Source organism: Cephus cinctus, unplaced genomic scaffold, assembly GCF_000341935.2.
Source record: "Cephus cinctus unplaced genomic scaffold, Ccin1 Ccin1_scaffold1003, whole genome shotgun sequence".
NCBI classification, from domain to species: Eukaryota; Metazoa; Arthropoda; class Insecta; order Hymenoptera; family Cephidae; genus Cephus; species Cephus cinctus.
Genome location: NW_014333546.1, coordinates 63,476 through 74,606, shown reverse-complemented (window position 1 = coordinate 74,606; position 11,131 = coordinate 63,476). Strand labels below are relative to the sequence as shown.

The 11,131-nt window shown below is 37.2% G+C and overlaps 1 protein-coding gene across 2 annotated transcripts; it reads left to right on the top strand.

Annotated features, from left to right (window-relative positions):
- Positions 1-1,058: 1,058 nt before the first annotated feature.
- Positions 1,059-1,994, top strand: LOC107271618. 2 transcript variants are annotated; one of them, XM_015747825.2, is made up of 2 exons: positions 1,059-1,139; positions 1,218-1,994. In XM_015747825.2, exon 2 carries the CDS (start codon positions 1,226-1,228, stop codon positions 1,586-1,588), a length of 363 nt encoding a protein of 120 aa, XP_015603311.1. In that variant the 5' UTR covers positions 1,059-1,139; positions 1,218-1,225; the 3' UTR covers positions 1,589-1,994. The 2 variants fall into 2 exon arrangements, with proteins under 2 accessions (XP_015603311.1, XP_015603312.1); XM_015747826.2 differs by having other exon boundaries at positions 1,103-1,131.
- The last annotated feature ends 9,137 nt before the right edge of the window (positions 1,995-11,131 follow it).

The window sequence follows — 11,131 nt, the reverse complement described above, 5'->3', positions numbered from 1 at the left end:
AATGAATCGATGAATCGAAAATTTATAATTGTATCTTTAATGTTCTTTGTAAACGATATATATCTTTCTTTGTTGACCGGTAAAAGATTTACGGAACCTTCGAAGGAAGTAGCTAGAGCCTTAATCAGAAAGTGCGAATCGTAGCCAGACAGGTTGTGAAAAACTATGGGAATAGTATGTGAGTTTTTATAATTCAAATTGCAACCGGCATGCGCCGTACCGCGATACTTGCCTGTAAAGTGACAATGATCGTCATGCTTGACATCTTGCAATGTGAATGGTTTCTCACAAATATGACAGATCTTTGCGGAATAAAATTGTTGCGTCTGTTCGGGAAACCTGGAAACCCTATGACACAGAGGATGTGTCGGAACCAGAGGACATCACTGACAACACCATCCGTGACTCCATACCAGGGGAATCCTTAAGGAAGAAACCAAGACATATTGTATCAGGGCAGCATAGCCGCGTATCGATAAAGAGATATTTTCGAAAACTATCTCCGAAGATGCATAACTAACAAGGAAACCCCCCCAACCCGACCCCACCGATTTCAATAATTTTTTGATATGTTGTAGTACTCGACAAAATAAGAGACACGTATTTTTTTTTTGTGCTGACATCCACTTTAAAGGGGTGAAAACGACCCCTGAAATTCACCCCTGAAAATCGTTTTTTCGTCATATTTCGACTTCTAATTAATATCTTTTAATAAAACCAAGTGGAAAATATTTGTCATAAGAAGTCGAAGATATGAGGTTTGTTAATGACCCAAGGGGTTGCAACCCTTATTTTATATTTTGAAAAAACTATATTTTTTATGCTCTTTTTCTGCATAAAAACCGGGGTATGCGCTCAAAAAAATAAAGAAAAGCGTTTCCGTTAACTCCATCAAATATTTCAGTTGGGGTGTTTCAGGATTTTTCAAAGGGATAAAAACCACCCCTAAATTTTACCCCCGAAAATTGTTTTTTATCATATGTCAGATTCTAATTGATATTTTTTAATAAAACCAAGTGGAAAATATTTGTCATAAGAATATGTATATATATCTGTCATTGTTAAACACAAAACATTATAATATATCATACGTGGTGTGGATATTTTTACAACCAATTATCTAATTTTTAGGTAGTTATGTGAGTATTTTGTAATTTATATTTCTACACCTATTAATCTTCGTAATAAAGAGTTATTATTTAATGTTTATATTTTAGATTCAAAGATGAAGATTAATCCCTTAAATGTAGTGAATTTATTACTAGCGTATTTTCAAACTTTACAAATACCCAATAGTGTGACGAATTATAAAGAAATTGAGTTGTCAGAAAAATTGAAACAAATATTAATCGATGCAGCAAATGACTTCAATGAAGTTGATACGATTTTTGAGGATACTTTGGATTTTGAGGAAGAATATAAGGATTGTGATGGTGAAATAGTTGAGGATGAAGTTCAACATCATTTTCCTGATCCTGACGTTGCACCAACAAATCAGTGTACGAAAGATACTGAAGACATCAATTTTGATTACAAACAAAAAGCTGTAGAATATTGGAGAAGTGGGAAAAGAAAACTTAAGTATTGAAACAGCGTAAAGAAGATTCAGAAAAGTCTCATCAATCAGTCAGCTCAAACGTTGAGCTCACAATATTAATGAAGGTGGCACGTACCGAGAAAAAATTGCACGGATTTGTCAATACACACTTGATAATTTTAAAGCTGCTGTTGAAAGTGGTTTAATTATTCACGATCACGATATACGGAGATGGGCGTTACAAGCTCAAAAAGAAATTGGATCTGAAGATGTAAGATTTAAAGCTTCTAAAAATTGGTTAGCGAAATTCCAAAAGGCTCACAGAATAGTGTCTAGAAAAATAAATAAATTTATTACTAGGAAAACATTGGAAAATACTTTAGGCCTCCAAATGATGGCTGATATGTTTGTTGCTGATGTGAAATCTTCTATATCATCAATTGGAATTGAAAATTTATATAATTCAGATCAGAGTGGGTTCCAATTAGAAATGCATTCTGGAAGAACATTAGCAGTTGAAGGAGTTGCAAGTGCAATGAAGTCTTTATGTTTTAAGCACTTTTTTGAAGATAATCATTATTGTCAACACTTTGAAGAATAAAATACTGTGACTTACAATTAATTATAAAAAGAGAAGAAAAAGAAATAAATCTTATAAAAATAATTTTTAATCATAGTTTCATTAAAAAATATTAATAAATATTGAGTACATACCCTGGTTTATATGAAGAAAAAAAGCATAAAATATATAGTTTTTTCAAAATATAAAATAAGGGTTGCAACCCCTTGGGTCATTAACAAACCTCATATCTTCGACTTCTTATGACAAATATTTTCCACTTTGTTTTATTAAAAAATATCAATTAGAATCTGACATATGATAAAAAACCAATTTTCGGGGGTAAAATTTAGGGGTGGTTTTTATCCCTTTGAAAAATCCTGAAACACCCCAACTGAAATATTTGATGGAGTTAACGGAAACGCTTTTCTTTATTTTTTTGACCCCTTACCCCGGTTTTTATGCAGAAAAAAAGCATAAAAAATATAGTTTTTTCAAAATATAAAATAAGGGTTGCAACCCCTTGGGTCATTAACAAACCTCATATCTTCGACTTCTTATGACAAATATTTTCCACTTTGTTTTATTAAAAAATATCAATTAGAATCTGACATATGATAAAAAACAATTTTCGGGGGTAAAATTTAGGGGTGGTTTTTATCCCTTTGAAAAATCCTGAAACACCCCAACTGAAATATTTGATGGAGTTAACGGAAACGCTTTTCTTTATTTTTTTGAGCGCATACCCCGGTTTTTATGCAGAAAAAGAGCATAAAAAATATAGTTTTTTCAAAATATAAAATAAGGGTTGCAACCCCTTGGGTCATTAACAAACCTCATATCTTCGACTTCTTATGACAAATATTTTCCACTTGGTTTTATTAAAAAATATTAATTAGAAGTCGAGATATGATGAAAAAACGATTTTCGGGGGTGAATTTCAGGGCTCGTTATCACCCCTTTAAAGTGGATGTCAGCACAAAAAAAAATACGTGTCTCTTATTTTGTCGAGTACTACAACATATCAAAAAATTATTGAAATCGGTGGGGTCGGGTTGGGGGGGTCCTTGCGTAAGAGTAGTATCGGTAAAGTCGATGGGCAAATAATCTTACCGACCGTGTATTTGCCTACGTTCGTAGTTATATTGTATTGGAATTGGTGTCACTACATTCCTGCAGTTCATCCATAAACCACTCGATACAATTATTTCCACGATTAATTTTGAATTTGGATAAAGACTCGTCAAAGGCGCACTTTAGGTAATATGCGATACTGTGTGGAACATGATTTTGGTACAGTATCGTGGTTGATGCTTTGGACGCATTTACAACTGGTTTCAACATACATTCGATATCAGCATAAATGACGAACGGTACACTTTCCTGATACTTGTAATTTTTGAACTTCAGCAATTTTTCCTCATCATTTGGCAAAATCACTCTACACTTATTTATATTCGCACAATCGAGTTTATGTTTTTCGAAAGAGTGTTCAGTGTGGAAATGGCACAAGCATCTATCGCACAGTCTAATATGACCGTTATGTTTTGAAATTTGAGAACTTAGCAGTCGAGATAAATTTCGGATCCAAGCAAAATGGTAAATTACACTTTTTGACAAAAATTCTATGTTCAAATCATCATCATTATCATCATCATCATTATCATCATCATCACTTTCGACGTCATTTTCACTTTCCACCATCAGAAGATGAATTGGAGATTTATTTGATCTGTGTTGGCTTAAATAAAGTGGTACTATTTCATTACCATCCTTATTCGCATCGCGTTCTATACCGTAAACGTTAATCACTAAATCATTAATCGCTTCGAATTTTGGAATGTCCTTCAAGCCAATAGGAAAATTTATACCTTCGTACTTTAGTACTAAGCTGAAATGTGGATACGAACTGATCTTTTGAAAAAAATATTAATTAGAAGTCGAGATATGATGAAAAAACGATTTTCGGGGGTGAATTTCAGGGCTCGTTAGTCCTTCAAGCCAATAGGAAAATTTATACCTTCGTACTTTAGTACTAAGCTGAAATGTGGATACGAACTGATCTTTTGAACATTTTGTTTAGCTGGATGAAGAGCTGCCGTAACGGACCAGAGAAAACAATACGGATCGTTGTTTCTGATATTCACGACTGCTTTCTTACTTTGCACGTTCTTAGGCAACTCGATGAATGTCGACAGACCACCATGTATCGGTATATATCTGTTGATATTTACCGCCAAGTTTATTATTTCCAACAACGACCAGCTCGATTCTTTTTCTTGGAAGTCTTCGATTTTAGTTAATAATTTTTCCAGTACATTGACATTGAACCATTCATTGATCTCCGTGGATGATAGAATTACTTCGTTTTTCGTATTAAAGAACTTTAGATCTTCAATAAGCTCACCGCCTTTCATAGTCTCGAATTTACAGGACAAAACGACGTTCACTTTGAAATTTCCATCTTTTCGGAGCGCATTTTTTACTCTAACAGCGAACAGTTTTCTTGAATATTCCAGAAAGCGCTTCAAGTCCTTGTGTCGCAAATTTGCTTTCACTCCCGTTTTTATTCTTCCCTTGAAGGTTGATTCCAAGTCATCCCAACGTACTCTGTCACTTCTTCTCTCTCTCACAGTTCCTTCACCCCTTTTTTGAAGGTGCTGTTTAAATTTTTCATTCAACGATTTTAGTATTCCAATGGTTGTCAGGATTTTGGTTTTCTCCCCATTCGTAAGCGCAACGTTCCTCAGAATTTTGTTCAGAAGTCGAATATTTTGAGTACCAAACTTTGTCCACTTTGTAATTTCCACAATCAATGATTCTTTCTTGAGCAGTTTATATGCTTCTTCCATAATCTTAATCAATTTCTTACACTTTGCAGAATCCATTTTTCCCTCGTTAAAAACATTTACAATCAAGTACGCTCGATGAGGTTCGAACGTCAATGGTTGCTTTACATCACGAGCGGTCTTTTATAAGTCTAATATAAGTCTTTTATAAGTCTTTTATAAGTCTAATGCATGAGCTCCCCTCATCATTACCTATTTTAGGTATAATAATAATAATATTAAAAGCGATGCGAAAACATGTTCATTAAAATCGACAACGGTTCTAATTGTCTATCCCTTCATTAATGTGTGTGCGTGTGTGTGTGTGTGTGTGTGTGCACATTAAATTATTGTAAACAATTTTTCGGGAACGTACAAAGGGTAATTTGAAATGTCCTTTGATTTTACCGTCTCGCCAAGGCCACTGTATCGTAGCGGAACTTGCTAAATTCTTTGGCATCAAAGATCCGCCACCGTCTCGATGCGCAATTCTTCTCAAATAAATAGTGCACATTAAATTATTCTAAACAATTTTTTCGGCAACGTATAAAGGGTTATTCGACACCTCCTTTGATGTTTACCGTCTCTCCAAGGCCACTGTATCGTAGCGGAACGATAGGGGTGAAAAAGGCGAGAGAGGAACAGGGGGGTTATGACGATGATGAAATGTCATCGGAATTCTTCGGTGACATCTAAATCCTTTGGCATCAAAGATCCACCGTCTCGATGCGCAATTCTTCTCGAATAAATAGTGCACATTAAATTATTGTAAACAATTTTTTCGGCAATGTACAAAGGGTAATTTGAAATGTCCTTTGATTTTACCGTCTCGCCAAGGCCACTGTATCGTAGCGGAACTTGCTAAATTCTTTGGCATCAAAGATCCGCCACCGTCTCGATGCGCAATTCTTCTCAAATAAATAGTGCACATTAAATTATTCTAAACAATTTTTTCGGCAACGTATAAAGGGTTATTCGACACCTCCTTTGATGTTTACCGTCTCTCCAAGGCCACTGTATCGTAGCGGAACGATAGGGGTGAAAAAGGCGAGAGAGGAACAGGGGGGTTATGACGATGATGAAATGTCATCGCAATTCTTCGGTGACATACTTGATCTCCACCGACTCTACATGCTAGTCTGCGGGGAAGTGTAAAGGGTAGGAGCTGCCTCGGGATCGCAAGTAGAAAATTCGGTAACGTACAAAAGGTCAATGTACTCAATTACGTCTGATGTAAAATTCCTAAAATCTGCCGTAATATTTCTGAAATCTGCCGTAAAATCCCTGATACCTGCCGTAAACCTAGGGCCCCCTTCCGATGACGTCAGCCGATGAAGGGGCGGCGCCGTCGACTACTGCGCGCGCGCAGCACCCTCTTCAAAGAAAAAATTTCGGTGCCGTCGGTAAGCAAAAATCTTTCATACGGGGCCCAATCACCCTAACTTACCATACACTGGGGGCGCCAACGTCGCTAACCTAGGGGGCACCACGTGCCTAACTTAGCACGGATGAGAACCCACAGGTCGGTAATATGTCGGTGCAGGAATTTGTATCCAGAACTCTGCTTGTATAACTACTGCAGTCCAGATGTTTGAATACGACGCCATATGCACTGTCCGAAGTGGAAATGACAGCCTCGTATGATTGCATTTCGGAAAACTGCACTTGCAGTAGCTATGAAACTTTCTTAGAAGGCAACGACTATCACATCCGGACTCAGATTCGATGCGGTCGCTTGTAATATTTGCAGTATTCTGGTGTACATACGACGAGTTTTACTGGGTGCTAATATATGTATATATATTGTAACGTTCCACCCTTATACCCCCCTATCCTCTATCCTTTGTCCTTCCCGATCACCCATTCTCGATGATGGATACGTCAAGAGCCCCACATGAGGGTGCATAGCGCACTGTGGATGTGCATAACAGTATCTGAGAGAACTCCTCAAATCCTAGACTTCCTCAAGAATCCTATCGACCTCTCACAGCGACGCCGATAAAGGAAAGAGAATATAGGACCTTTAATTCTCTAATATTGCATAATTCCCTTGAGACTAGTCACAGCGACAGTCATGAGGATATAATATTGGAAATTATTACCTTTAACATTCCTAGAATCCGAAATACAGTCGACAGACTAAAATCAGAACAAACAAGTGCCCAGACACTATAAGCCGGCACGGGGCGAAGACAATAGAAATTCCAGTAAGCCGGTACTGAAAGAAAACCGCTAATTGAAAGTGTGTATGTGTGTGAGAGAGAGAGCAAAATAGAGTATTAAGGATACCTAGTCTGTAATTTATAGGACAATATATAATTATTTTATTATTTTAAAAACTCCAGTGTTGAAATTGTTTCTGAAGACAAACAATCAAATCAAATCGTAAATTAAAATATTGAATCCAAAAAGCGACGTTAACACCTCGGGTGGATAAAAATCGTTATCCCCACTAGTTTTAACGTATTCCTACCGAGGATATAAGCAGCGGCTTCCTCGATAGGAATTCATTCGATTCAGTCGTGCCTCTCTAGACTAATCAACTAGATACTTGTACACCACTAGACGACAAGAAGCAGTAGAAGCAATAGAAAGTTCAATTATTAAGAAACCTGCACTCCTCAAAAAGAATTCCTGCAGCAACGTCAGAGTGCTGACGCTGTCAGCAACTCTCCAGAATTCACATCACCAAAAACCCTTCCGAAATGAAGATACAGCGAACGGGGGTCATTGTGACCATCTGTGGGTTCTGATCTTTACGACACTTATTTTCCGCTGGACCACAGTCTTCGGACGCATTGTGCACTCTGCTGTATTTTGGCACTCTCATCCCCACCCAAAGATACTTGGCTCGGCGAACGGGGATCATCGTGATCATCTGTGGGTCCAGAAGCATTATCGTCCTAACCCTAAACTGGACCACAGTCTTCGGACGCATTGTGCAATCTGCTGTATCGTGGTTCCAGCTACCTCTCTCCAATCCAAAAGGCTAGCAGAGATAATAAAGTAAACAAAAACACTTCTTGTCGCCTGTGGTATTACAGGCAAGCTAGAGACAATTGTAAAGCGTGTGTATGTGTGTGAGAGAGAGAGCAAAATAGAGTATTAAGGATACCTAGTCTGTAATTTATAGGACAATATATAATTATTTTATTATTTTAAAAACTCCAGTGTTGAAATTGTTTCTGAAGACGCCTGCCCAGTGCACAAACCCTACAAACAGTCTCGTGATTCCTAACACTCAAAAATCACGAAACGTCTCAATATATATATATATAAACGGAAGCACTCTGCCATCTACCATTCCGTGTATCATATAAAGCTGTGTAAATATTGTGAGTACTGATCGAAATGTGCCATCACAGAGCCAATGCTTACACACTGCTAGGTATTCTAAGTTTTTTTTTCGTTGCGCAAATAAGGAAACGTCTCATCTTTTAATGTTTTTGTATATATGTATGCGTGGGAATTACTTCCCAATGAAACACATAATTGTATTAATGCCAGGTTTATTAATTAGACAAAGTACAGAACATTCAACGATGATCAGTATTATCACCTAAGCAACTTGTCAACGTGCTCGACGTACAACGACTCTATTAGTCTTGTTGTTTTTCGCTCGACACTAGCACCCACCGTTTCTCAAGTATTACTTCAGATGGCGCTTTGATCAACATAAATAACATTTTTAAGCATAACGTTAAGATATAACTTACAGGATAATATTCCTACATACATCGCGATTGCTGATTTCAAAGTTATAGAGTACTCATCGATTCTGGAGACTGTAAAAAATACGTAAATAGGAAAATAGATTAGGAGCGAAACGCAAAGACACGTATCCCTTTTTTTCGTCCCAAGAATCGGTATTTTCAGTGCATGACGTTTTGGACACCGTGTACCGGTTTTTGTCTGGCTGAATGCATATCCCGAAACAATTGCCGATCGCGCGTTGCACGTGTAGCTGCTGCGCCAGCCTAAGTCACGCCCATGCCCATATTGGGAGTTTGTCAACGAAACCTATGACGCTCGCTCGGGCTATGAAACAATTGCTAAGCGCGGAATTTGTGGGAAGCTATTGCAAAGCAGCAATCTTTGGCATCCGCGAATGAATCCGCGGAAATCCTTCATTCTGATTGGTCGCACTTAAATGCTTCTCATTTAAAAACTATAGCGAATTTTGGCAAACGGTTTGCGGGAGGGTACTCAGGGCACCTCCAGCCATCGCCCACTTTCCGGTCCAAAAGTAGTTCTGGGACACCCTGTATATGTATATATTATATCGATGAATAGTAGCTCGCCGCGTGATGTTGGAGTCAGAAATTGCGGATTTGCTTTGGCTCTTGTTCGATGCACTGTACGTGTTAGCTGCGATGTGCTAAGTAATGAAGATGCTGTGCCTGTTGTTGATACGGTGGCTACAGATGCGATAATAATCGCTGCTCTTGGTTCGGCTGATTTTATGTCTCGTTTCTTTAGGTTTTCCACTACCCGCCGAGCTTTTATTTCTGTTTGGTTCGGTGCATGATTGTGCTCCGCGCGTGTCAACAGAGCCCCTAAAATAAAAATTAAATAACTAAAATGCTTGTATGTTTCAATAAATATATATTTCTCCGCTTACCATCTTTTGTTTCCGTTGTTGTGTATATGAGTGTTGTGCACTTCTTTAATTGATTGTACTGTACACAACACCACGTAACTTTTTGATCTCTGGCACGAATTTTTTGATAAAAGTAGCCGTTGTCCACTAGAAGGAGTTTCCCTTTTTGATTTGTTACAAACTTCAGCGGCATAGTGCGTGTTGTATATCATTTCATTTCGGCTTTAATACTGACCAGAATTAAGAGAGGCATTAATTATCCGCTATTGTAAACGCGTGAGCTTGGCATCTCGGACTGCTTGTTGAAATTTTTTAGTCTCTATTGTATGGGAAGTTATTCAAGTGTTCCTGATTCAAATATAACTTGCAAGCGGAGCCCGCATTCATTAAGTTCTTTAGGTGCTTTTAGATTCTGTAGGTTCTTTTGGGTTCTTGAGGTAGTTAGTTAGGTTGGTTAGTTTGTTCGTGTTATTTAAAGTAATTCATTGAGTAGTTAGTGTTATTTAAAAATGTGTTGTTTTGGCGTTTGTTATTTTTAATCGTGTTATTTTAGTGTATTTTATTTTGTTTTCACGTGCGTCATTTTGGCGTAATATTTTGACGTTGTATCAATGTGACATGGAACCCATTACCATTGACATTTATCATTTACAAACTACCATTCATTGTTGTACTTGTTATCGATAATAAATTTACTTGATTTTATGTTATCATATAATCCTGTGTCGCCTAAGTTCCGAAAATTGCCAGTCCTGAGCACTTACCTACATCCCATTTCGCAAACTCCTAAGGAGCACACGAAATTGCACTTTCGAACAAGTTACAATATTTATTAATTTATGCATTATGCATGAATATGAATATTCAGCGGCATGAAAATTAGTAACGTCCTTTTTATGTGTTTTTACGTTGCCATTCAAAGAGAATTCGTTTTTCTCAGCGTATTATGCTTGGACGCTTTTTTAAGATCCAACCTTTTTAAATTCATATAGTAAATGTTCAGTTATGTAAGGATTAAAAGACTTTGATAGTAAATGCGTGTACATACATTATGTAATTTTTAATTCTTATTTTTCAAGTGGAAGTTTCACACAAAATAAAGTCTTCTAGCTACGAGCAAAAATAAAGAAAACTTGGTCTCCTTTTGAAACAATTTATATTCGCGCTTTCGCAGTATAAGACCCCAACTTTTATTATGCTTCCCAGTCTTTATGGATCCTATAAGATTTTCCATTTGGCTCTCGCCCTTTAGCCAAATACCTTAAAACCTTCGAAGGAACAAACGTAAAGCAACAGCGCCTGGCGAGTCATTTCTCCGAGAAACGAGACGTTAATCAGCCCGACCTCAACTAATCCTCTATAGGTCAAATTCTTTCCCAAGGGAGTTGGATAAAATTAAGACATGGTAATTTTTTAAATCTTACGGAAGAGACTTGAAAAGTGGAACAAGATATTTTGGCTTGAGAAATATTAAAGGTTATAGTATCAAGCGATTTCTTAAACTATCCTTACGAAAAATATATCGATAATATATATAGATATGTCGACGCGAATTATTTTGATTGGTTAATTGTGGAGTGCCAATCCGACGGTACGCTGCCCTGAAG

Excerpts from the sequence above, each read along its gene's own strand:
- LOC107271618 (XM_015747825.2), top strand. The coding sequence starts at position 1,226 with ATGAAGATTAATCCCTTAAATGTAGTGAATTTATTACTAGCGTATTTT.